Source organism: Scyliorhinus torazame, chromosome 12 (genome assembly GCF_047496885.1).
Source record: "Scyliorhinus torazame isolate Kashiwa2021f chromosome 12, sScyTor2.1, whole genome shotgun sequence".
NCBI lineage: Eukaryota > Metazoa > Chordata > Chondrichthyes > Carcharhiniformes > Scyliorhinidae > Scyliorhinus > Scyliorhinus torazame.
The window spans coordinates 210,540,581-210,567,759 of NC_092718.1; the positions used below are offsets into that span (position 1 = coordinate 210,540,581).

The following is a 27,179-nucleotide window of genomic DNA, read 5'->3' on the forward strand; positions in this document are numbered from 1 at the left end:
GAATAATACAATACACAATACAATCTATTAGAATGGTTTTCAGAACATGGAACTACACTTCAGTGGATAGATTGGGGAACTGGAGTTTTGATCCTTGGAGCAGCGAAGGTCAAGAGGAATTTGAGTAAACGATTGAGTAGGAAAGGAAAATACCAGCCTTTTGGGGAATGGTCAGAGAGGAGGGATAAGATTGCCCTCTTTTTGTGCTGTACTGTCCCTAACCCTATGATTTGATTTATTTTCTAAATAGCCAACAAGCAGCTGATCAGGAGCTTGTCTAAACTTTGTATTGAATCACAGGATCACTCCGTCGCAATTTCTCCATTTTCAGTCAGGCTGCAAAGGATTCTGGGAGACAGAACAGTAAGTTGACCTAGTTCATGAACTCCACCCTGTCACACAGTGACCCTGGCAGAGTCTGCGGAGAGGTTGGGATGACACAGGAACCCTCCTGGAATCCCCCCTGTCCCAAGGTCTGAAATCCACTTTCTGAAACCTACAACTGGGCTTCTTGATGGCATCATTTTGAATTTGTAAGTTCATTTTCACGCCCATCACGCCAGGTGGTGTCCCCTGTAAGATGGTTCACTCCCTTTGGCTCTCTCCCTATTGAAAGGACCAACTGATCTCTGCTTGCCACTGAGATTAGCCCCTCACTGTCTGTAAATATGCAAATTGGCATCTCCTTCCTAATATTCCTTGACCCAACACTAACACACTCTGCCATTGGGTCAAATCTTTCACTCAAATCTCGTTATTTTAATCTCTTCCGTAATAAGAAAAATAAACAAGATACTCACTTGGCCACTGCAGGAGATTGTTTGCAAGCTAATAAAATGTGCTCGATGTTGATGAAGAGCGCCCAGCAGGGAAAGCAGGTTATGCTGAGAATGAGGATCCCTCTTTGGAGGATCACTCCGATTCGCTTCAAGTTCTTGCTGCCAAATGTCTGAAAAATGGGAATTGAAATTCAAGTGAATTCTGCTGAACACCATGGCCAGAATTTTACAGAGAGGAACTTTCAGTCGGCGAGGGTAGGTATCAACGACATAGGTAGAATGAGGGAAAGTGGTTTGACCGAGGGATTCTGAGCAGCTATGGGTCTACATTGAAAAGAAGAACCTCAAAGATAATGGGCGCTCTTCTCCGTTTCAGACACGAGTGCTGACGCCGGGATAGAATCGGTGGACTTCTACGAAAGCAAAATTGGCGCTGCCTCCCAGAACGATTTAGTTGAGGGGCTAGCACCGGAGCCACATAGAACATGCTCGATTCCAATGAAAAACGCTGTCGGATTCACCAGGGTCGGGATTGGCATTCGAGAGGCTGACGAGCCACATATCAGCACTCCACTCCCCACACACACCCATCCCAGCCAACAAGGTGGCACTGGTGGCGCTGGAGCGCACCCATCCTGTTGATGGATCAGCTCGGGCCAGAGGGTACCAAAGGGGGTGGCCTGGGGGACATCCATATAGCCCATGGCAGCGCGCAGCCTGCGGCAATGGTGTTCCGTGCCATCCACCCTGACCCCACGCCCCACATCCTGCAGCACCCCCCCACCACCCCCCCCCCACCCCGCTACCCCATCCAGCCCTAGCAGAAGCCCCCGGCCAGCGGCACAACTGCCAGCACACTATGGCGATGAACACTTTCCGTGCCCTCCTCCCTCTCCCACTCAGCAGCCACGACGCCTGTTTCCTGGTTTTTGAAACCGCAAATGAACCTCACCGTCGGCAAACCCTCCTGGCGGAGGCAGAGGATCGCGGAGACCCCCAGAGAATACCGGATCAGGCTCACGAATGATATGCCAATGGCATTTACTGTACGCGTGGAGTAGAACGCATTGACGCCGTTGCCGAGGCACGTGAGCATGGCATTCTGGCGGGCGCCCGGCGCCAGCTACCATTCTGGCCTCACGACGGATTTTCCACCCAATCGCCTTTCCCGTTTTCGGCGTTGGCCGACGGAGAATCCTGCCCAATAATCTTTGAATGACTCCCTGAGCCAAAAGCAATTTGATTTAGGATAACTAAGATTAGAGAGTTAAATACGTGGCTCAAAGATTGGAATGGTTTCAAATGGGTTTTGATTTGTGAGGCAGCGGCAGGGGCGGATCTACTATGAAACTAATGAAGCTTAAGCTTCAGGGCCCCTAATCCCGGAGGGGCCCCAGAAGCGACTTTAGTCCACATTGCTTAAAAATTCCAACATTTGAACGTTTCAACAAAACAAGTAAGAAACTCCAAACCCCTGGTTTTGATGTATTTGAAGGCTATCTTCTGCTATCATCTTTATTTTTGTTTGTTAAAGAACTCAGAGAAAATTCAGCCCATAGGATTGCACACTATGAATCAGAAACAAAAGGTTTGTGTGAAGATATCACCGCAAGTTATTCTGATGCTTCCAAACGCATTGTTACAAGGAAATTTTCAGATGGAACAAGTGGTATTGCTTCTTTGAGAGGAGCTGACAAATTTAGGATAGAAGTTCTATATCAACTCTATGACTGCTTGATAACCCAGTTACGCAAGAGGATTGACCCATATGAGCAGATTGCAAAAAGATTCAAGTTCCTCTCAGAATTGGTGAACAATTCTGAAATTGATGAGGACAGTATTAAACTTATAATATCGTATTACAAAGATGATATTGACCGCAAATTAGTAAACGGGTGTTGTCAGTTCAAAGAATATTTGCACCTTAGGAAATCCCAGTACACAGAAGAAAACATGCCATCTAAAATGCAATGCGCAGAAGTTCTTCAGCTTATTTGTGAGCAACACCTAATTGAAGTGTTCCCCAATATTACTACTGCGCTTAAGCTGTACTTGACAATGCCTATCACGAGCTGTGAAGCAGAAAGGAATTTTTCAAAGCTATCCTTTATAAAGAACAAATTTCGGTCTACCATGACTGAAGAGCGCTTCAATTCTTTATGCATAATGGGCGCGATTCTCCCCCCCCCCCCATGCCGGGAGGGGGGGGAAGAATCATCGGGGCGCCGCGCGAATCGCGCCATGCCGCCCCGACCCCCACACGTGATTCTTCCACCCCCCGAAACCAGCGCCACGCGATTCGCGCCTGGCCACTCGGAGAATTGCCGCAAACGGCGAGCGTCGATTCTCCGGCCCGGATGGGTCGAGCGGCCGCTACGACACGACAGGTTCCCGCCGGCGCCGTCTACCCTTGGTTTCTGCCGGCGTCTACGGGAATGCTGGGGGGGGGGGCGGCCTGTGGGAGGGGGGCTCCTTCACCGGGATGGCCTCTGATGGGGTCTGGCCCGCGATCGGGGCCCACTAATCGGCGGGCCGGCCTCTCCCCCCCCGGGCCTATCCCCTTCCGTGCGCGGCCCCAGAACACCGGCTCCATGTTGGTGAGGGGCCGGCGTGCATAAGACGTTCCCCACGCATGCGCAGGATGGCGCGGCCCAACTGCGCATGTGCAGGATTGGGCTGACCTAACTGCACATGCGCGGGTTGGCGTGGCGCCCATTTGGCACCGCATAAGGATACTGGAGTGGTGTGAACCACTCCAGCGCCGTGCTGGCCCCCTGTGGGGGCCAGAATAGGCCGTGCCCGGGCCCTGTTCGCGCCATCGTGAAACCCGACGGTGTTCACGACGGCGCGAACACTTGGTCTCTAGAAAAGGAAATTGCAAGGAAGCTCTCATATGACAAAACTGTACGTGAATATGTTGCTAGAACAAACAGAAAAAAGTGTATTTTGTAAAATGTGCTTCATGTAGTATGTATTCTCATAGGTATCTAAAATAAAAAAATATATTGACTGTGATCTTTTCTATGTTTTATTTCATCATTCTATGATGCATCATGCATGTATATAACATTTCCCTAATTTTCATCCCCCCATAACTCGAAAACTATAAGGCACAGGAAATTTGTATTCACACCAGTGACTTTGACATGTGAGATAATCCAGTACAGCAATTTTAATCGAAATCTGAGATGCAGTGGTTACATTTTTAAAAAATTTGTGGTGATCTGCCGTGGAACAACCCCATTGAAGAAGACAACAGTGGTTACCCAACTCGTTGCTGGTTGCGAAGGGGCCCCCATAACAGTTCAAGCTTCAGGGCCCCAAAAATGTAGGCCCGCCACTGGGCAGTGGTACCAGTTCTGTGGAACATGAAAGCTGTACTGTTGGAACAGGCTTCAAATGGACCATGCTGGGACCAATGTTAAAGCGAGTCACATTACTAGGGCAGTACAGAGGGCTTTAAACTAAATATCGAGCGATAAAGTTTGAGAAGATGTGTCAAATTACTTAGAGAAAAAAAAGGTAGCAGTAAGAGAAATGATGAGCAGAGGATGGCAGGAATGGATAAAGTTACATCATTGGTGTCGGGGGGGGGGGGGGGGGGGAATCCCACTGATGTGAAAGCTGTTCTGTCACTCATCCTTGATTCTGCCACTCCCTCCTGCCGAAAACGAGGGATGCAAACACCCCCCTTAGTCAAAAAATGGCAAAGTTCCGCCCACAGTTTTAGGTAATTCATCAAATCTGTTAGAATTCTTGGAGGAGATATCAAGGAGACTAGACAAAGGAGAACCAGTGGATGTGATGTATTTAGATTTCCAGAAGGCCTTTGACAAGGTGCCGTGTAGGAGGCTGTTAAATAAGTTAAGAGCCCATGGTGTTAAGGGTAAGATCCTGGCATGGATAGAGCATTGGCTGACTGGCAGAAGGCAGAGAGTGGGGATAAAGGGGTCTTTTTCAGGATGGCAGCCGGTGACTAGTGGTGTGCTTCAAGGGTCATTGTTGGGACCACAACATTTCACAATGTACATTAACCATCTGGGAGAAGGAACTGTTGCTATGTTTGCAGATGATAACAAAGATATGCAGAGGGACAGGTAGTACCGAGGAAGCAGAGAGGTTACAGAAAGACTTGGACAGGCTAGGAGAGTGGGCAAAGAAGTGGCAGATGGAATACAATGTGTGAGGTTATGCACTTTGATAGGAAGAATGGAAACATAGACTATTTTCTAAATAGGAAAAGGCTTTGGAAATCAGAAGCACAAAGAGACTTAGGAGTCCTAGTTCAAAATTCTCTGAAGGTTAACTTGCAGGTTCAGTTGGCAGTTAGGAAGGCAAATGCACTGTTAGCATTCTTGTCGAGAGGACTAGAATACAAGAGCAGGGATGTACTTCTGAGGCTGCATAAGACTCTGGTCAGACCCCATTTGGAGTATTGTGAGCAGTTTTGGGCTCCGTTTCTGAGGGGTCCAGAGGAGGTTCACAGGAATGATCCCTGGAATAAAGATATTTTTAAAGAAGAGCAGTTGAGGACTCTGGGCCTGTACTTATTGGAATTTAGAAGGATGAGGGGGGAAATTTACAGGATACTGCGAGGCCTGGATAGACTGGATGTGGCAAGGATGTTTCCACTGGTCGGAAAAACTAGAACCAGAGGACACAGTCTCAGACTAGAGGGACCATCCTTTAAAACAGAGATGAGGAGGAATTTCTTCAGCCAGAGGGTGGTGAATCTGTGGAACTCTTTGCTGCAGAAGGTTGTGGAGGCCAAGTCACTGAATGTCTTTAAGACAGAGATAGATAGATAGGTTCTTGATTAATAAGGGGATCGGGGGCTATGGGGAGAAGGCAGGAGAATGGGGGTGAGAAAATATCAGCCATGATTGAATGGCGGAGCAGACTCGATGGGACGAGTGGCCTAATTCTGCTCCTATACCTGATAATCTAACCTCTATTTGTGTATCCGTGGGTTGGGCGTGAATTACAGCTTTAAATGTAAGTTTTCTACAGTTGTGTGTTAGGGAGGCTTCAGTTTTAGTTTCACTTTCAGAGATGCCTGCCATTTGATGAGGTTTTACATCATAAGTGGGGGGAAACTATGCTGTCGCCAAGAAACCAGGGGCCCACAGAGGCAGTTTCAGTTCAGTTGGGGATAATGCTCTCAGGTGAAGGGAGCAGTTGCAGTCTCTCTCTCTCTAGCGGGACATGCTAGCAGATTGCTGGGGAAAGTAAGTCTCAGAATGTTAGATGAGTTGCTCTCGAGTGCAAGTAATAATGAATGTCGAGTCAGTTCTGGCTCTCAAGGGAGTTACCAAGTGTTGTCAGACTCCTGGGAGTAGTTCTCAAGAAACAGCGGAAGTCTCAAGAAGACTTTCTAGTCAAAAGGAAAGAAAAGCAATGGCAGGAGTTTCTGGGAGTAATTGAGGACACAGTACAGAGGTTCATCCCAAAGAAAAGAAAGGTTATCAGAGGGGGGATTAGGCAGCCATGGCTGACAAAGGAAGTTAGGGAATGCATCAAAGCAAAAGAGAAAGCCTATAATGTGGCAAAGAGTAGTGGGAAGTCAGAAGATTGGGAAGGCTACAAAAACAAACAGAGGATAACAAAGAGAGAAATAAGGAAAGAGAGGATCAAATATGAAGGTAGGCTAGCCAGTAACATTAGGAATGATAGTAAAAGTTTCTTTAAATACATTAAAAACAAACGGGAGGCAAAAGTTGACATTGGGCCGCTCCAAAATGACGCTGGTAATTTTGTGATAGGAGACAAGGAAATAGCTGAGGAACTAAATAAGTACTTTGCGTCAGTCTTCACAGTAGAAGACATGAGTAATATCCCAACAATTCCGGAGAGTCAGGGGCAGAGTTGAATATGGTAGCCATCACAAAGGAGAAAGTGCTAGAGAAACTAAGAGGTCTAAAAATTGATAAATCTCCAGGCCCAGATGGACTACATCCTAGAGTTCTAAAGGAGCTAGCTGAAGAAATAGTGGAGGCATTAGTTATGACCTTTCAAAAGTCACTGGAGTCAGGGAAAGTCCCAGAGGATTGGAAAATCGCTGTTGTAACCCCCCTGTTCAAGAAGGGAACAAGGAAAAAGATGGAAAATTATAGGCCAATTAGCCTAACCTCGGTTGTTGGCAAGATTCTAGAATCCATTGTTAAGGATGAGATTTCTAAATTCTTGGAAGTGCAGGGTCAGATTAGGACAAGTCAGCATGGATTTAGTAAGGGGAGGTCATGCCTGACAAACCTGTTAGAGTTCTTTGAAGAGATAACAAATAGGTTAGACCAAGGAGAGCCAATGGATGTTATCTATCTTGACTTCCAAAAGGCCTTTGATAAGGTGCCTCACGGGAGACTGCTGAGTAAAATAAGGGCCCACGGTATTCGAGGCAAGGTACTAACATGGATTGACGATTGGCTGTCAGGCAGAAGGCAGAGAGTTGGGATAAAAGGTTCTTTTTCGGAATGGCAACCGGTGACGAGTGGTGTCCCGCAGGGTTCAGTGTTGGGGCCACAGCTGTTCTCTTTATATATTAACGATCTAGATGACGGGACTGGGGGCATTCTGGCTAAGTTTGCCGATGATACAAAGATAGGTGGAGGGGCAGGTAGTATGGAGGAGGTGGGGAGGCTGCAGAAAGATTTAGACAGTTTAGGAGAGTGGTCCAAGAAATGGCTAATGAAATTCAACGTGGGCAAGTGCGCGGTCTTGCACTTTGAAAAAAAGAATAGAGGCATGGACTATTTTCTAAACGGTGACAAAATTCATAATGCTTAAGTGCAAAGGGACTTGGGAGCCCTAGTCCAGGATTCTCTAAAGGTAAACTTGCAGGTTGAGTCCGTAATTAAGAAAGCAAATGCAATGTTGTCATTCATCTCAAGAGGCTTGGAATATAAAAGTAGGGATGTACTTCTGAAGCTTTATAAAGCATTAGTTAGGCCCCATTTAGAATACTGTGAGCAATTTTGGGCCCCACACTTCAGGAAGGACATACTGGCACTGTAGCGGGTCCAGCGGAGATTCACACGGATGATCCCAGGAATGGTAGGCCGAACATACGATGAACGTCTGAGGATCCTGGGATTATATTCATTGGAGTTTAGGAGGTTGAGGGGAGATCTAATAGAAACTTACAAGATAATGAATGGCTTAGATAGGGTGGATGTAGGGAAGTTGTTTCCATTAGCAGGGGAGACTAGAACCCGGGGGCACAGCCTTAGAATAAAAGGGAGTCACTTTAGAACAGAGATGAGGAAAAATGTCTTCAGCCAGAGAGTGGTGGGTCTGTGGAATTCATTGCCACTGAGGGCGGTGGAGGCCAGGACGTTGAGTGTCTTTAAGACAGAAGTTGATAAATTCTTGATTTCTCAAGGAATTAAGGGCTATGGAGAGAGAGCGGGTAAATGGAGTTGAAATCAGCCATGATTGAATGGTGGAGTGGACTCGATGGGCCGAATGACCTTACTTCCACTCCTATGTCTTATGGTCTTATGGTCTAACAGGAATTTGGAAAAGGCCCTGTTAATTGAAGTTAAGAGTGAAGAGCAGAGGCTTCGAGTTAAAGGACAGGGCTGCGGGGTTGCAGACCTAGAAAAACGTAGGGTTATGCAAGGCCAGAGTTCCAAGGAGACAATTGAAGGTCTGTGACTCCTGAATAATAATCTTTATTACTGTCACAAGTAGGCTCACATTAACACTGCAATGAAGTTACTGTGAAAAGCCCCCAGTCGCCACATTCCGCCGCCTGTTCAAGTACACAGAGGGAGAATTCAGAATGTCCAATTCACCTAACAAGCACGTCTTTCAGGACTTGTGGGAGGAAACCGGAGCACCCGGAGGAAACCCATGCAGACACGGGGAGAATGTGCAGACTCCGCACAGACAGTGACCCAAGACAGGAATTGAACTCAGACCCCGACACTGTGAGGCAACAGTGCTCACCACTCTGCTACCATGCCGCCGAGACCGGGCCGTGTAAAGCAATGATGTTCTGTTGACACGGCTGGGTAGCTGAGAGATTGTGCGGAAGCCAAAGCTTGAATGCATGTGGCAATCCAGGAGAGAAGAACACTGGGAGGAGAGGTTGAAACCCTGGAGCTGGATTCTTGGTGAAGACATCCGCGAGAAAGCATCGTTTGGGAAAAGATTCCAAGGCATGTTCTTCGGGAGTGGGTTTGGAAATCTTCGAGTGAAAGACAGAGGCTGGAATGTTCTGTTTCCTTTCTCACCGGGCGGGTTCAACAACAGAAGCAGAAAATACCATAAGGTGTGCAAAGTTTTATGTTGACATAAACGCCTGACATAATGAATGTCAGCGTTTCCTGACGTTCAATGTCTGCAATATTATTTGAATATATCACCATGCAAGTATCAGGGTCCTACGCTGGGATTATCCTCTCCCCCGTCAAAAAATCTATCCACAGCGGGGTGACGGCAGCTCGGCGTAAAGCCCGACAGGTCTCTAAAGGCATGAATCTGGCGAACATACGTCCCAAAGCAGTTCAGGTGAGTGCAGTGCGATGGCGGGGGGGGGGGGGCAGAGAGTCATGGCCAGGCCTGAGCTGATACTACCCAGGCAACGTACCTGGCATTGCACAGGTACCCCTCTGGCACTGCTTGGGTGGTTCCAGGGGGTGCCTGCAGGGAAGGGGAGTGCCAGCGGGTGTTTCCAGGGTTAACTGGTTTGGTTGCTGGGTTACTGGCGGGCAGGGCGGATCAGAGGCATGGTGGTATATTGTGGGACTGATTCTCGAAGTTTTTCTTTCTCAGTCCCGGACTATTTGGCGGAGAAAACCACCATTGCCGTTGGTGGCTTCAACTCCGCTTTCCCCGCCCCCCCCCCCCCCCCCCCCGCCACAATCGGGTTTTGCCGATTTCCAGGAAAATCTCACCGAGAGTTCCAGTGAGACCAGTTGACGCACAGTGCGACAAGCCTCTGAAATCCGTAGAGGTTGTTTTGGGTGGCCTCTGTCACTTGGTTTCAGGGTGTGTATGTTTGACTACAGTTCGCCGATAGAGTTTGCATGGACCTTGTGTATAAGATAGATTTTGTAACTTGTATTATCCTTAGAAATTTGTATATACCTGTAAAGGTATAGTTGGGATGAAGGAGTAGTTTATTATGTTTCATCTTTTTTGGTTTAATAAATGTTTAGTGGGCCCACTCGTGATTCTCCGCCTCTGATGAGCCTGGTTCCCGACGGCGCAGTCCACGTGTGTGCTCAAAATCGTAAACATGGCGTGGTGGCTGCTGAGAGAGAGAGACAGTGTCCGGCACCGCCATACTTCGTCGACAGTCATGTGAGTGGAGTTGTGGCTGGTGGCCAGGAGGTGGGCTGTGGGGTCGGGGCGAACGGGTACACAACACCATTCCCGCAGCTGGCAAGGCAGCCATGCAGCTGCGCATGCCACTGACAGCCTGCTTTAAACCTGGTCCCAGGGTCGCATAGGTGACCCCCCCCTGGGGCACCCCCCTAGGTACCCTTTGGCCCCAGCTGACCCATCAGCTGTATGGCCGTGCCCCAGCACCACCAGTGCCAGCTTGTTGGCCGGGAGGAGTGTGTGTGTGGGGAGTGTAATTCAGATGTGCGGCTGCAGCTTGTCAGCCTCCCGAGTGTCAATTACGGACCCGACGAATCACGTACCGTTTTTCATTGGAATCGATTGTGTTCCATGCGGGATTGTGCTAGCCCCTTAATTGTAGCGGAATTGGTCCAAGTGCAGCACTAGTTTTGCTGTCATGAAAGTCCACCAATTCTGCGTTGGCGTCAACACTTAGTCTCAGAAATGCAGAATCCCGTCCACAGTCTTTTATAAAATGTGTCTCCTGTTTAAGACAGCGATGGGAAGAATTCTTTTCTCTGAGGGTGAACAGTGTTTGGAATTCTCTTTTCCAGCGAGTGATGGAGGGAGTGCCATTGAATATTTTTGTGGCTGAGGTTGACAGTTTCTTGACTAATAACAGAGTCAATGGTTATTGGGGTCAGTGGGAATGCGAGACCACAATCTGGTCAGCCATGGCCTTATTGAATGGCAGTGCAGAGTTAGTGTTTGGTATTCTCTCCCCACAGTGAACAGCTGAGGTTGGGGTAATGAATACACTCAAGGCTGACTGGGCTGAGCTTTCATCTACGAGGGAGCCAAGGGTTATGGGGGGGGGGGGGGGGGGGGGGGGCAGGGGCAACTCTTGTACGCCTGTAGCAGGGATAACAGAACTCTGGACAAATAAGACTTGCACTGGGATCTTCACGAAACGCATTAAAAAACTCAAGTATATGCCCAATGATTTCGCTTGACACATTCAATTACACCACCAATTGTAGTAGTCAGACATTCCAACTTTGTGGGGTTTTTGAATCAACATAGAACATAGAAAAATACAGCACAGAACAGGCCCTTCGGCCCACGATGTTGTGCCGAACCTTTGTCCTAGATTATCACCCATAAAATATCCTTGTACATGTACCCCAAACTTAGGTTAAATGTATTACCGTGCTTAGAATGGGAATAGTGTATGAAGGTGACTAAGATACTCAATGGGATCCAATTTATTTTGTGTGATAATGCAAACCGAGGGCGGGCGAATCACCTATCCGTTTTACATGTTGAAGCGTAATTGGACAAAGTGTGAAACGCCACCTTCCAATTAAATTTCACCTCTGACATCCTTACTTGTTGGTCCAAAATCCCTGGATTTCTACCCATCGCTCAAGAGCGTTAAGATCAATTGTAATAGCCTTGCACGAGCTAAGGTGAACAACAGGAATTGTATCTGGTGTTACCGTAATCTTTGTGGATCAAATTCACTTGGGAAATTCCCGAGTCTGTCCTTCTCTGATATCAGTAAGAAGTCTTACAACACCAGGTTAAAGTCCAACAGGTTTGTTTCGATATCACTAGCTTTCGGAGCGCTGCTCCTTCCTCAGGTGAATGAAGAGGTATGTTCCAGAAACACATATATAGACAAATTCAAAGATGCCAAACAATGCTTGGAATGTGACCATTAGCAGGTGATTAAATCTTTACAGATCCAGAGATGGGGTGACCCCAGGTTAAAGAGGTGTGAATTGCATCAAGCCAGGACAGTTGGTAGGATTTCGCAGGCCAGATGGTGGGGGATGAATGTAATGTGACATGAATCCCAGGTCCCAGTTGAGGCCGCATTCGTGTGCGGAACTTGGCTATAAGTTTCTGCTCGGCGATTCTGCGTTGTCGCGCGTCCTGAAGGCCGCCTTGGAGAACGCTTACCAGGAGATCAAGGCGGCCTTCAGGACGTGCGACAACGCAGAATCGCCGAGCAGAAACTTATAGCCAAGTTCCGCACACGAGTGCGGCCTCAACCGGGACCTGGGATTCATGTCGCATTACATTCATCCCCCACCATCTGGCCTGCGAAATCCTACCAACTGTCCTGGCTTGATGCAATTCACACCTCTTTAACCTGGGGTCACCCCATCTCTGGATCTGTAAAGATTTAATCACCTGCTAATGCTCGCATTCCAAGCATTATTTGGCATCTTTGAATTTGTCTATATATGTGTTTCTGGAACAGACCTCTTCATTCACCTGAGGAAGGAGCAGCGCTCCGAAAGCTAGTGACATCGAAACAAACCTGTTGGACTTTAACCTGGTGTTGTAAGACTTCTTACTGTGCTCACCCCAGTCCAACGCCGGCATCTCCACATCTTCTCTGATATAACAGAATAGTTTTTGCTCCACTAAGAGGCGATCATTGCCCCTCACACAACCTGGACTTAGCTTCACCTACCTGAGATATGAGTGTGTCACATGCTGTGGACAACCCGACATATATGGAGGTAGCTGACAGAGTTAACACCTGTCCAAAATAAGGGAAAAGAAGCACTTAGCAATATCATTCTCAATGCTGTCAAGGTGTGCAAGATAATAAAAATGAGGATTCTTTAATGTAAATTAATAAAATATCTTTGTGAATATTTTTACTGCTCTGTATCTTTCCTTTTTCTCTCCTTCTTCTCATTGGCTACCAACTCTTGATACTCCCAGACCTGTTAATTCCAATACTTTCCTGTCAGCCTCTAATCTTCCAAACTCCGTAAACTGGAAATAAAAACCCTGCTGCCCATATCCTAATTCCATCCAACTCCTCTTCGCACATCTCCATGTGCCCATTAACCTACATTGGCCCTCTGTCCTCTTCTGTCTCAAACTTAGAACTCTTCTCCGAGGGTTGAAATCCTTGCCATTCCCTCTCTCCATTACATGTTCCATCCTTACAGTCCTGCAGGAACTCTTGGAATTCTCCAATTCGGGCCTGTGGTGCACACCCCAGTTCCTTTCCCCCCCACCATTGACAGCCATGCTTTTAGCTTCCTGGATCCTCACCTCTGGAACTTCCATCTTAAACATCTCTGCCTCGTTAACTTGTTCCCGCCTCTGTCATCGGTAAAATTGTCAGACACTCCGACCAGTTTATTACTCGAATATTTTACCCAGGTGCCCTTAGTTGCGTGATGAACAAAGGACAAATACAAGTTTGTGATTCAACCGAATTCATTATTGAACACAGTAAAACAGTCACCTCCCTTAAATTATCCCAAACAATAATAATAATCCCAAGACTCTTTAATACTGCCCATGCCGATGCACTCAAGTCGAGCTGGGTGTCCGATTCGCTGAGTCTCGATTTCCTCAGGGCCTTCGTCCGCGAAGGTGGGTCCTGCCCGCTGTTTCCTTCCGTCCAATCTTCTCCGCTACCTCTGCGAGTCTTCACTGTGGAGGGTCCTGATGGTCGATATTTAATACCCCTCTTCTCATCTTGTCAGAAAGTTCTCTGGGCCTCAGCCAGCGAGGTCTCAGGATGGAGCTGGCAGTACTCAATGATGTTGCCGATTGCAACTCTGCAGAAACCCAACCCCAGGGGTCCATTCCGAGGTGTATTATTCGCTTTTAACCTTATTCCATATAGGAGTAACTGGGTGCCAGAAAGTCTAGCTTTATCTACTCGATCCAAAACAATCAATCTATATGCATAGGACCGATCGTCTCCTGATGGATGATTGACAGGACAGGTCCAGACATGTCCTGGTAGTTTTTATGTGTTTAGTGTATTCGAACTTGGCCAATTTAGAATTCCCATCAGGCCTGCCTGTGGTTCTGACTATGATTTGATTTCAAATGTCCAATTCTTAATTTGAAGTGTCTGATTTTATCGGGCCTAAAATACAGGCCGCTGTCCATTTTACCACACCTCCTACAAAGACTCTCCTTAAAACTTACCTCTCTGACCAAGTATTTGATCACCTAACCTGATAGCTCGTTCTTTGCCCAGTGCCAAGTCCTTTTGTCTGCTTATTCTCCTGTGGAGGGCAATTTGACTTTGTTTTTGTTAAAGGTGCTACATTATTGGTGTTGATACAGTCCTTTGGGCCTCAGCAGCCCATGAATAACTTGCACAAGTGACCAGTCCTCACGTGTGAGCCAAGTCCTGCCAGAGGATTGATTATCTGTCTGTGAAGAGCATTGAGACTGAGCCCAGTCTCATTCCCACCTAATGTCCGCACACATCGGCCTTCCAGGATGGCTCATTGACAATGGTGATGAGCTGGGATTCCGAGCTGACGTTTCTGTTCTTTAGCCCAGAGCCACTGAAGCAACTGTTGCTCTCTAGTTGCCCCTCCATTGAGAGAAGCAGGTAAAGGCCAGGCTTCTTTACAAGGAGCATTTCATCAGCTGATAAAGGCACTGAGCTCGAAAGTGACTGAAAGCAATCATCGAGTCTGCACCAACCCTCCAAAAGAGCACCCTACCCAGGCCCACTTCCCTGCCCACACCACCCTGACCCCGTAACCTAACCTGCACAGCCCCGGACACGAATCGGCAATTTGGCGCGGACTACCCACCCATCTTTGGACTGTATCTTTGGACTAAGACAGGATGCATAATGTTGAATAAATGTGCACATTCCGATGGAAAACTCACCGCTGTGGCAAGGCTAACCGCGTCCAATTCAACTTTTCCCAAATGTCCGCAAAAAGCGGAGCTGACAAAATTTATAAGGAATATCATCAGCTGTGTTAGAAACTGTGAAAGCAAAACAAATAAATATTATACACTTAATTTTGATCAAACCTTTTTATATCCAAAAAGTAATCAAACTAAAATGATTATCTTTCTGACACAGTTGTTTTTTTCTTCAAGAAAGGTGAGCCTCGGCACATAAGAAGCAGGAATGGGATTAGATTTTTCAGCCCAATGCTCCACCATTCAATAAGATCTTGGCTGATCTGATATGGCCTTAACTGCACTTTCCCGACCCCCCCCCCCCCCACTCCCTTACCCCATAACCCTTGACTCCCTCATAAAGGAAAAATACGACTAACTGCTCACTGAGGGGGTGAAGTCCAAACACTAACGTCCCTGTGAGAGAAGACATTTCTCCAAACGTCTGTGTTAAATGGGAGACCCCTCATTTTTAAACTGTGCCCCTATTCTAGATAACCCTCTCCCCCCCCCCCCCCCCCCCCCGTCCCCCCGTCCCCCCCACCACGAGTGGAAACTTCCTCCCTGCATCCAAGCTGTCAAGCCACTTTGGATTCTTATGTTTTTCAATAAAACCAACCTCGCATTCTTCGAGGTTGGAGGACAGGTGGCGGGTGACAAGGGTCACCAGGAGGACCAGAGAGGACCTCATTATCTCCAGATTCTCATAGGACGAGGCTGCTTCCATCAGCTCAACCCCCCCACCCCCCAATCGCCCCCTGCCCTCCATTCCCTCTTTTCACCAATCCCCCCGCTCCCTATTTCCCTCCTTCACCCTCTCACAATCCCCCTCCCCTTCCCAATTTCCTTCCTTTCCTCCCTCCCCTCCGATCCCACCTCCCCCCGTTTACACCTTTCCCCCCCCTCACCCATTCTTCTCCTCCCTCACTCCCCCCAATTCCCCTTCCCATTCCCCTCCTTCACCCTTCACGCCCCCCAATATCTCCTCCCTTCCTATTCCCCCCTCCCCCCCAGTCCCCATCACTCCGGCTCCTCGCCGACCACCCTGCACCACCCTCCAAGGATCAGTGTAACATCACCCCAGGGTGATGGGCCTGTGTTGGCACTGTCAGCGGGGTCACTCCACAAGGCAGGAGGGTGATGATCTCTCGCTGTAAGGAAACCTCTGCTGCTCCTCAGTTTCTGCTAAAGTCTGATCCTGTCTTTCTGCTGACAGAACGCTGACACCCATCCCCATGAAGGGGTTGTGCTGGTGGATGCTGAGGAACAAGCATGAAGTTTGGATGTGGGGAGGATGCGGGGTGTCAGCCAGTGATTTGTAGGGGTGGTGATTGGGGGGGGGGGGGGGGGGTTGAGAATTTGGGAATGGCAGGCGGACCTGATGCCAGGAGCGAGGTGGTAACCCACCCTTGCAGCTCGGTGGAAGTCGTCGGCCCTCTTCCGACACTGGATGGCGGTCCTCCTGGTCATGTTGCCTGGGCTGGCAGCCGCTGGCATTGCCTCCCAGGCAGCATTGCTGACCCTGCTGCGGGTCCTCCGACACCCTCGGGGGAACAGGGTGGCCCGTCTCTCACCACAGCGTTGAGAAACTTGGCCAGGTGGGCATCGTCAATGCCCGGAGCAGGTCTGCACGCTGCCATGCTTGTGTGTTGGCTTGGATTGAGTGATGAAGGAGTTTAAAAGCAGCTCCCCTTGTTAGCGGTGAGACGCTGAGGGTCCAGTCAGGCGAATCAGATAGTGAGACAGCCAGTACTGTCAAGAATCGCGTGGGGGCTCTTTTTTGGCACCATTGAATACGGGCCGCTGTCTCGGCAATGGGGACGTCAAGAAACACCCCGCCAAACACACCCAAAATTACATTTTAAAGTGTTTCCGTTAAATCGTGCCCACAGTCTTTGAAGCATTAAATCAAAGTCAAGTTGAAGATTTTCACCTTTAGACTGGGGGTAGGATGTTGGGGGGGAGGGGGGGGCGTTAGGTTCGCAGGGAAGTGGGTTGATGGACCTTTTCAAAATAGATTCCATGAATCAAATACTACAAATGGATTCAGACATTCTATGTACAGGCACATTTACTGAAGGGTGTGATACAAATGGGGCCCGTGAAGTGAATTATACGAACGAGTTTGTTGAAAGAGAATTTCTGAATGGGTGTGGTCGACAATTAGACATGTTGAAATTGAAAGTGGATTGTTGGAAAATCTCCCTCGCGTCCCATGTATTAAAAACTATCAATCGCAAAGAGCTGACATTGATGGACTGGTGCGGCATTAACACTAACATGCTAACTCAGTCTATGGTAAATTACGCATTCGTGTTTTTGAGAATCGTGAAATCAAACTCAGCCCGAAATTGAAAATGTATCTGACTGTGGAGCTCCTCAGACCTCTCCAGAGTGCTGAGGCTTGGACAACTTACAGACAAACGGGATTCGATCTATTGGTCTCCGATGTCAACGGAATTTCTCGTTGAATGCACCCCTCATCACTGGGAAACCTGCGGTGGGGATACACTGGCGGTGGGACCGGAAGACCCCGCCAGCATAAGCATCTGGAATCCCCCCCCCCCCCCCCCCCCAAATCGAGACCCTGCAGTAAATGACCTCACCAACACTGCCCCAGGGGGATCTGGTGAATGAAATCGGAGGACAAAACAACAAACAGGATCATTCTCCAAGACCCAGAAATGCCGCGTACAGAGGCCATGGTAGCTGGAAGCTGGAATGGAGGGGGCTTGTCTTCAGAATAACTCCAAATAGATGCTCTACTTGTGCCACGCCAGGGAAATTGACCACACTGGGGCCAAAGGAAACATTGCAAAAACACTGTCAAAGTGCCCATATGGTCCGCTCTATTAATATGGACACATGGGAAGCAAATGACCACCAATACGGTGAGTTGTCATTAAAAATGATGTTGAGGCCTTCCAGTCACCAAGAGGACCCACAGAGAGGGAAACGTGAGAGAGATATGGGAAGAGAGAACAGCTGCCTGAACCAACAGTATACCATCACCTCTACTGGCTGACAACCAATACCCTCGCTGTAGGAGAGTTTGTAAGGCTAAGATAGCGCTCATAAGCCATCTGTGAATCCATAGCCAATACTGACACCTCACATCTACCCAGTGTGGTAGTCACCACTGTTTGTATATATTGCACATATGAGAAGTAATACGGTAAGGCTCCTGTACTACAGGTATGGGGGTAGATCCCTGCCTGCTGGCTCCGCCCAGTAGGCAGAGTATAAATGTGTGTGCTCACGGAGCTGCAGCCATTTCGGCAGCAGCTGTAGGAGGCAACACATCTCTGCTTAATAAAGCCTCGATTACTCTCTACTCTCATCTCGTCGTAATTGATAGTGCATCACCCAGTCGTCCACATGGATAACTCTTTTTTCGACAGGAGGGATAGTTAGCTGGATTGGTTGGACGGACATGCGGATGAACGGACCGTTTGATGAATGGATGGACAGATGGATAGAATTATGAAGAGGGTGGGGTTTGAAGGATATGATGGGATATTAGGCGGGTATAAACTCACCACTTGCCCAGCCAGTTTGGAAATGCGTTTTGCTTCCTGCCAGAAGTTGATGGGTTTCAATCGCCTTATTTCCCTCAGGAACCGGTTGCCACAGCTTCCAGGGGTCTGGGCAACATTTTCAGAATTTGGTTTCTTTGAATTCTCCATTTTTCCAATTCTTCACCACAAAGGAGAAATAGACCAGTTACTATATATCCCTCCCTCACAGGTCCATCCAATCCCAAGCATGTTCCCACTCTCCATTGGGTTCTATCACCCCCTTCTGATATAACAAATGGTTACACTCCTAAATCGACTGCACCACCAGACTTATGGTCATGGTTAATTTTTAACAATGGTCCTTTAAAATCTGAAGGAGTTGCCCCATCTTCGCTCTATGTCACAGGTTTTTGACGTGAAAGTAATTAATTATTAATAATCTCAGGTTTAGAAACTTCCAACAGAGCTAACAACAAAGCTTAATGAATAAATAATTCTTTAAAGTTGCAATGTTGACTGGCATGAGTAGAATAAAGTTGAAGACCATGGTCAGTGTCTCCATTGCCTGTGAACGACACTGAGGAGATCTATTCATGGACAATGAAGTGGCTTGAGGTTCAAAGGTCATTTTTCATAAATGTTGACAGCTAAATCTTTGCTTCTATGGTAAAGTCACTGAGATGTATTTGTGTTCAGTGGCCTTTGTTTATTTGCTTTTTATTCATTCTCGTGACATGGGCACGGCCGACAAAGTCCATCATTTTCAAATCCTACTTTTATTCAAGGGGATCAATTAATTCGGGAAAAGAAATGAAAGGGGGTTAGAGTTTGAATAAGACCATAAAGCCATGGACGTGAGCCATTCAAGGCCATCGCGTCCGCTCCACCGTTCAATGAGATCGCGATTGATCTGATGTGATAACCCTCAATTCCACGTTCCTGCCTTATCCAATTACCCTTGATTCCCTTACTGATAGAAACTCTGTCTACCTCAGCCTTGAACATGAAATGAAAAAATGAAAATCGCTTATTGTCACAAGTAGACTTCAAATGAAGTTACTGTGAAAAGCCCCTAATCGCCACATTCCGGCGCCTGTTCGGGGAGGCTGGTACGTGAATTGAACCATGCTGCTGGCCTGCCTTGGTCTGCTTTAAAAGCCAGCGATTTAGCCCAGTGTGCTAAACCAGCCCCTTACTTAACGATCCACCTTCTACAGCCCTCTGCAGTAAAGAACACCACAGATCCACTATCCTCTGAAAGAACAAATTCCTCCTCATCTCTGTCTCAAATGGGTTACCCCTCACTCTGAGATTATGTCCTCTGGTCCTAGATTCTCCCACAAGGGGAAACATCCTCTCAGCATCGACCCTGTCAAAACTCCCTGAGAATCCTGTATGTCTCAATAAGATCATCTCTCATTCTTCTAAACTCCAATGAGTACATTCCCAACCTACTCAACCACTCCTCATAAGGAAGTCCCTCCATACCCGGGGTCAACCGAGTGAACCTTCTCTGGACTGCCTCCATTGCCAGTAAGTCTTACAGGTATCAGGGGCGAAATTCTCCAATATCGGCGCGATGTCCGCTGACCGGCGTCAAAAACAGTGCTAATCAGTCCGGCATCACGCCGCCCCAAAGGTGCGGAATCCTCCACATCTTGGGGGGCCGAGCCCTAACCTTGAGGGGCTAGGCCCGCGCCAGACTGATTTCCGCCCCGCCAGCTGGCGGAAAAGGCCTTTGATGCCCCGCCAGCTGGCGCGGAAATGACATCTCCGGGCGGCGCATGCGCGGGAGCGTCAGTGGCCGCTCACGGCATTCCCGCGCATGCGCAGTGGAGGGAGTCTCTTCCGCCTCCGCATGGCGGAGACCGTGGCGAAGGCGGAAGGAAAAGAGTGCCCCCACGGCACAGGCCCGCCCGCGGATCGGTGGGCCCCGATCGCGGGCCAGGCCACCGTGGGGGCAGCCCCCCGGGGCCAGATCGCCCCGCGCGCCCCCCAGGACCCCGCCCGCGCCGCCTTGTCCCGCCGGTAAGAGAGGTGGTTTAATCCACGCCTGCGGGACAGGCATTCTAGCAGCGGGACTTCGGCCCATCCGGCCTGGAGAATCGCGGAGGGGGGCCCGCCAACCGGCACGCCGCGATTCCCGCCCCCGCCGAATCCCCGGTGCCGAGACTATGTCCCCACACCGGCGAAGGAATGGTGGTGTTTTACGCCAAGAAACAGCCACCGATTCCCCATTTTGCTGGGAGCTAGCAGGGAGGCAGCTTAGAGCACCCGGCTCTAACTGCCGATACGCCCCAGAGAATTTCCAGGTCCGTGACCGTGCATGCGGCCTGCAGCGGCCGCACCGTGCTTCATGGCGGACGCAGCCCGCAGACCCGGAAATAGCCTTCGGCCAGCTCGCGGGCCCCGGACCGCCCCACCACGGTGCCCCCAGCCCCGAAAATGTCCGACTTTGACGGCGCTGGACTGAGTCCACAGCCGCCATGCCAAGTTCCCGACGGGTGAGACCACACGTGTCCCACACCGTCGGGATCTCGGCCGGTCGGGGGAGGAGCATCGGGGGGTGGGGGGGGGCCTCGGGCAATGGCCTGCGGCCGTGGTTACGTGGAGGGGGTGGAGCATCGCGGAAGTGGAGTCGGCCCCAATTCTGTCGGGAATTTGGAGTCTCCGGCCCCTCGCCGAACACAGCTGGAAAATCCAGCCCCAAAATTGTATTTGCTCATGTGAAAACCCAGGGTCCCCTTGTAGGTGAATAAATGCGAGTTTATTGCAGACATGGAAAACGGCTGCTATGGCAGCTTACGCTCAATAAACCCCTGTCGGGACTGACCAGAATGCCAGTCCCTGACCAGGCCGGCTTTTGCACAGCCCGGTAACGAGCTCCAGCTGGGCGGGTCTTCGCCCGCTAACGGGGAAGCTCGCATTCCACGAGTCCCACGGGGAAATCGATTAACACATTCCCCTGGACCTTGTGAGGGTTATTGCAACTAAAAAGAAAAAGAAAAAGATGTGGGTGATGTTTTGGGGAGGGTCAGCCTTGGAGAAAGCCACCTGGAAAGAATCACCCAATCACAGTTAAGTGTGAAGAATCGTATTGGACCAGTGCACGATTTGGTATGGGGGGGCGCACCTCGAAAGTTACAATCACAGCTCGGTGTGATAAATAGGAAGCCATAAATCTCAGGTGCCAAGAAGACTGACATTCAAGTCCAAACCTTAAGCTCTGTTTCCCCCTCCACAGAAGCTGCCAGTCGTTGCTGCTGAACGTTTCCAGCATTTTCTGTTTTTAATCCGGATTTCCAGCACCTGCCGCATTTTGCTTTTATTTCAGGGACATTGGAACTCGCAACCAAAGTGTTATACAAGCAGCATAGCCAAAAATAGTCACACGTGTAATGTAACAGAAAGTCACGGCAATTTAGCCAATGGTTTCTAAGAGGGTTTTTACCTGTAGACCTTTTCCAGTTTCAAATCTGTCATTTCGTAGAGCTAACATGTGTAAATGTGGATGGAATCACATATATGCAATAATACGAGTGACGATAATGCAACGCTCTTACATTTTCCCAAAGCCTGAATGCTATGTTAGTTTATCCTAATCTGCACAATCAATTATCGCTCGGGGATAAGTTGCGGACTCCAGAAGCGCAGGCAGTTTTGGCCGCCAATTTCCACTTGTCCCCACAAGGAAAATGCAGTAAGTTCCTGTTTGCACGGTGGGATTGGGGGGGAAGCAGCGTGGAGCAGCGTTCGTGAGCGATCCAAGATTTGGACAAGAAACGTCGAGGAAAGCCGTGTGTGGCTGCCCAGTGGGCGGCAGCCGCAAGTCAGCGTTGCGCCGTCTCGTCACCTCAGCTCTGCAGGACAATCCAAGCAAAGTGTTTTTTTTGCCTGTCTCTTTATCGTTGCCCAGGATTTAGTTCTGCGTTTCCCCCGAATGTGTCCAGCTGTTTCGGAGACGTAAGCAGAGAATTTACTGTTGTGAGTTATCCTATCTCTCCCCCCCACCCCTCCACCCTCTCCTCCCAGTCCGACCGTCCCCAGTGCAACTGACCTTGTCCTTGATCCTTGTTAGAAAGTTGAGCAGTTTTCTGTATTCCTCTGCCACAATGTGTTAGGATCAGAGATCGTTGATTGCTGGAGTCCGATCTCCAAAACCGTGTTCACAAGCCAAGACCAATAAGGATACCTGTTCATTTTGGATCCATGCCTTCTCGGCCTTAATTAACTTGTTGACTTATTAGGAGAGGAGACTTTCCAGGTAATAGGAGGTGGTGGCATGCACACCCAAGCCCAATTTGTGAAACTTAAAAACTATTTCAACGCAAAGAGACAAAAGGCTACTTGCGGATTGCTTTGTACTTTGAAACCTGCCTGTTATTTATTAAATCTTAGTAAGTTCAGTTCACAAATGCATAACCTGTCAATTGATATTTAAATTCTTTAAGTTAGAAAGAAGATAAGAAAAATGAACAATCAGCTATTTTTGAGAGGAATACACTGTTGTAAAAAGCCAAGCTGCGCACGGGAAGCTTCTCCGGAACAGCAGCGTAATGATGACCAACACCTCGGGCGGGATTCCTGGGTCCCTGAGACTGAATGTTGATGCCAGGGCAGGATCGTGGACTTCCACGACAGCAAAACTGGCAGCAAACCCGGACTGATTCAGCAACTGTGGAGGGGCTAGCACCTCGTGCCACGTGGAACACAATCGATTCCAGGTGCGAGATTCGCCAGCTCCGTGATTGACACTCGGGGGGCTGACAAGCTGCAGCCACATATACACATTACACTCCCGCCACACAAACTCATCCCAGCCAACAAGGTGGCACTGGTTGTGCTGGAGCGCACCCGTACAACTGATGGGTCGGCTGGGGCCAGAGGGCACAGAGGGGTGTGGCCTGAGGGGGGGGGGGACACCTGTACGACCCGTGGCCCTAAGTTCCCAGTGGCCTGTCAGCGACATGCGCAGCTGCATGGCTGCCTTGCAATGGTGTTCCGTGTCCACCCCGACCCCACAGCCAACCTCCTGGCCACACCCCCCCCCCCACCCCGCTAATCCCCCTGGCCCTGGCAGGACCCCCCCCCCCCCACTTTCCAGCGGCACAGCTGTCAGCAAACTATGGTGATGTTGGACACTTTCCCCACCCCCTCTCTCTCCCTCAGCGGCCACAAAGCCAGTTTCACGACTTTTAAAAGTGCAGGTGAACCGCGGCATTGGGAACTCGGGCCATCGGAGGTAGAAAACCGCAGAGGCCCCGGAGAATATCGTCTCAGGCCCGCTAATGATATGGAAACCATGTATACTGCACGTGTGTTCCGGTACGCATTGACGCCGCTGTCGAGGTGACGGAGAAATGCGATTTGGCGTCAAATCGCCGCCCACCGCGATTTTGGCATCGGAACCTATTCTCCGCCCAATCGCGTTTCCTGGTTTCAGTGCCAGCCAAAGGAGAATCCCGCCCCTCCACTTCCGATTCGGCAAATCCGAGCCTTCCGGACACACCTTTAGACAGTAAACTCCCCATACTAAACTTCCCACCCCCTCATTTGTAGTTTATTAATTGTTTTTCAGCTCCCTGGTCAGCCCCACCACTACCCCACCCCGCCCCCATGTGGCCACCTGTCCCTTACTGCTCAGTCGCTCCCATTAACACGTTCTGTTATCTCACTTTTTGCCACTATTAGAAGTCTTTACCCCTTAATGGCACCATTGATACTCCGCTTTGTCTTATGCCCATGGCAAAATTTGGCAACGGCCTTTCAGCAGCCGCATTAACCGCCGATGCCAGTGGTGTAATGGTCAATAAATCTCGTGAGCGGCCAAAAAACAGGATTTGCACCGGCGAAATCTCAGTTTGAGACCTTCCCCAACCCCCCTGCCAATGATGTTGAATACATTTTAATCTAATTAACGGACTTGACACCATAATGTCCGCCCACAGCGTCACTTCCCCCTGCCTCCCCGGCGGCATGATGTCACACCGGCGCGAATAACTACAGGTTTTCAGGCTGGGGGTATGTAGGTCCCGGGGTTGGGGGACGTGGCTGGGCATTGCCCCCTGACATACTGGCATATATCCCCTGGCACTGGCATGAGGCACTGCCAAGGGGGCACTGCTAAAGGGACACATGAAGGGGACATTGGCATGAGGCACTGCCAAGGTGGCACATGAAGGGGGGTCTTACTGTTCTCCACTGGGGGGTTCCCCTTCTGCATGTTGTGTCCACTTATCTATGGAGGTGTTGAGGGTCTCCTACTGCAGTAGGGGTAGGGTCATTTTCCGCTTGTTCATGGTGGGGGGGGAGGGGGGGGTCGGCTCCCCGATGTCCATGGTGGGGGTAGACCCTGATGTCTGTGAGGCAATGGTGGATGGGGGGGGGAGGGGAGGGGTGGGAGGGTGTCTGATGTCCTTGGGATACGGCCTTAAATTTTACTTTGCTATCCGGGTGCCCTTTAACGATGGTATCCCGATCTCAGATTCCCAGCATTGCCAGTCTGTTTATACCCTGCCTCTACAGCTGGCTATGTGATCCTCGCCAGCACTTTGAAATTACACAGAAAGCCGTTTAATCAGGCGAGAGAAGGTAGTTGTGATGCTGATGAATTTCTCACAGCTTTTCTCGCCTGATCCAACACTCTGTGCAATTTTGGGAAGATTGCAACCAATATTCCCTTTTCCCAGGCCTATCTCTGATCTTCTATCCTGCCCCACCTCCTCTACCCCCTTTTCAACTATATAATTCTGTACTGTCCAGAAGGAGGCCATTCGGCCCATTGAGTCTGCACCAACCCTCCGAAAGAGCACTCTATCCAGGTCCATTCCCCCGCCCTATCCCCATAGCCTCTCAACTCCCACCTAACCTTTGGACATGAAGGGGTAATTTTAGCATGGCCAATCCAACTAACCTGCACATGTTTGGATTTCAGTTCTGTCGGAGGATCATTTAGATCCAAAACGTTCGGCACGATTAAACGGCCCCATCAGGCCCCAACGTGGTGTCGAGACGAGGCTGTTGAATCTTACGGGAGGACTGTCACAAGATTTGCGACGCTTGAAACGTCTCGCGAGGTTTAACGGAATCTTGCGAGACATCGCGACCTGGATCTTGCCCTCAAACGTGGACCAGTCATAATGGCACCTGGGGGGGGGAGGGGGGGAGGATTTTCCCAGGCCTTTAGAGGCTTTTGAGTGGTCGGGGACAGAGGAGGGTGGAATCCTGGGTGCCAGGATGGCAGGTTGGCACTGCCAGGGATCGAGCCTGGGGGTGGAGGTGGGGGGGGGGGGGGGCATACCAGATGGAGGGGGTGGGAGGTTCTTGAGAGCCTCCCAAAGTTTGAAAGGGAGGGGGGATCGAGTGAGGGGCCTGAAAGGGGGAGATTGGGGCAGTCTTCCAACATGGGGTCCAATGGCCCCAGAAATCAGGGATATCTCCCTTGATTAATTTTGAAATCATGGATTGTGGTGTTCTTTATGTAGCTTGTTTCAGGATGGTTGGCTTGGTGTTCCACAAAGACCACAGTATAGCTTTTACTTAAACATAGCTAGGATTTTATTTACACTACAAAACTGGATTTCGACACTTAGTCCTTTTAGAATGCAGAATTGATCAATAACATCTCACTACGCTCACCTACTGCTAATTTCACTCACTGGGATAAACTATAATCTAACCTTCTCACACTATCTGCTGTTATGACCTTGACTAGCTGTCTCCTACACTCCTCCCCTAAGGTCTAGCATCACTGCTTTGTGGAGAAGTATCTGCAGCTCCCTCTCATGGCTATTCCTGGTACTGCATTAACCCTTGTAATGCTGATGGTTATGATAACCACATTCCCCTTTCTTTGAGAAAGAAAATGTTATTACAGTGGTTACAATATTTTATTTTACTTCTGACCTTGTAGGCGAATTGCTGTCTAAATAACTAGTAACTATCACTATCTCATTATCATATAATACAGTATTTATGTGATGACAGTTACATCACTTAGATGAGTACAGGTTAAATTACAATCACAAGTTCAGTCTCTCTGGGGGTCGTATTCTTCTGGTGGAACGTTTCAGTGGAATGTTCAAGGCGTTGGTTGGTCTATCCCATCTTCTAGCGGTGTTAGTGCTAAATTTAAAAATGAAATGAAAATCACTTATTGTCACAAGTAGGCTTCAAATGAAGTTACTGTGAAAAGCCCCTAGTCGCCACATTCCAGCGTCTATTCGGGGAGGCTGTTACGGCAATTGAACCGTGCTGCTGGCCTGCCTTGGTCTGCTTTCAAAGCCAGCGATTTAGTCCCGTGCTAAACAGAATCTGGTACGGCAATGACTTTGAATATGTTGTCATGTGGAACAACTTTTTCCCGTTGAGTTTGAACCTTGTGCTTGACACATAGTAATGCTCGTCTGTTTCTCCTGAACAGTGATCTTTGTAATGTTTGTACTAAGTAGGACCTCGGTGCTACCTGTTTCAGAACTTTGGCAAGATTTGGCCAGCCACCTTCTGGATTTCGAATCCTCATAAATACCACTTCGTGAAGCTCAGCTGGAGGCTTGGTGTGTCTATTGTAGACCTCTTGTTGCTTCTTCTTTGCGTTCGCGATTCTTTCACGTGTCTTCTTGTTATCAATTTCTGGACTGGTGATTTGTGGTAAAGTGGTTCATAGTCTTCTCCCCATCAACATATGTGCAAGTGAGAGACCCGTCGATAACGGTGTTGCTCGGTATGCTAACAACGCTAATGGCATGTCTTGACCATCGTAACTCACCTTGTGGAATAATCCCTTAATTATCCCGACTCCTCTCTCTGCTTTCCCATTAGACTGTGGATAACATGGGCTAGACGCAAACTGGGTCCACTCCCAACTCGAGAAACAAGGACCATTGTCAGAAACAAC

The 27,179-nt window shown here is 49.1% G+C and overlaps 1 protein-coding gene across 4 annotated transcripts in view; it reads right to left on the reverse strand.

Annotated features, from left to right (window-relative positions):
• LOC140386943 (multidrug and toxin extrusion protein 1-like) overlaps nucleotides 1–22,596 on the reverse strand; it is a 69,173-nt gene extending 46,577 nt beyond the window's left edge. For 2 of the 4 annotated variants that reach the window (XM_072469856.1, XM_072469860.1), the window contains exons 1-5: nucleotides 21,735–21,781; nucleotides 18,305–18,461; nucleotides 14,745–14,846; nucleotides 12,553–12,621; nucleotides 801–949 (exon numbers count right to left, since the gene is read on the reverse strand). In XM_072469856.1, coding sequence (XP_072325957.1) covers nucleotides 801–949; nucleotides 12,553–12,621; nucleotides 14,745–14,846; nucleotides 18,305–18,461; nucleotides 21,735–21,766 — 509 coding nt within the window. In that variant the 5' untranslated portion in view covers nucleotides 21,767–21,781. Of the gene's footprint in view, nucleotides 1–800; nucleotides 950–12,552; nucleotides 12,622–14,744; nucleotides 14,847–18,304; nucleotides 18,462–21,734; nucleotides 21,782–22,340 lie in introns of those variants that run through there. The other 2 variants (XM_072469858.1, XM_072469859.1) reach the window with 2 other exon arrangements.
• Between the last annotated feature and the right edge of the window lie 4,583 nt (nucleotides 22,597–27,179).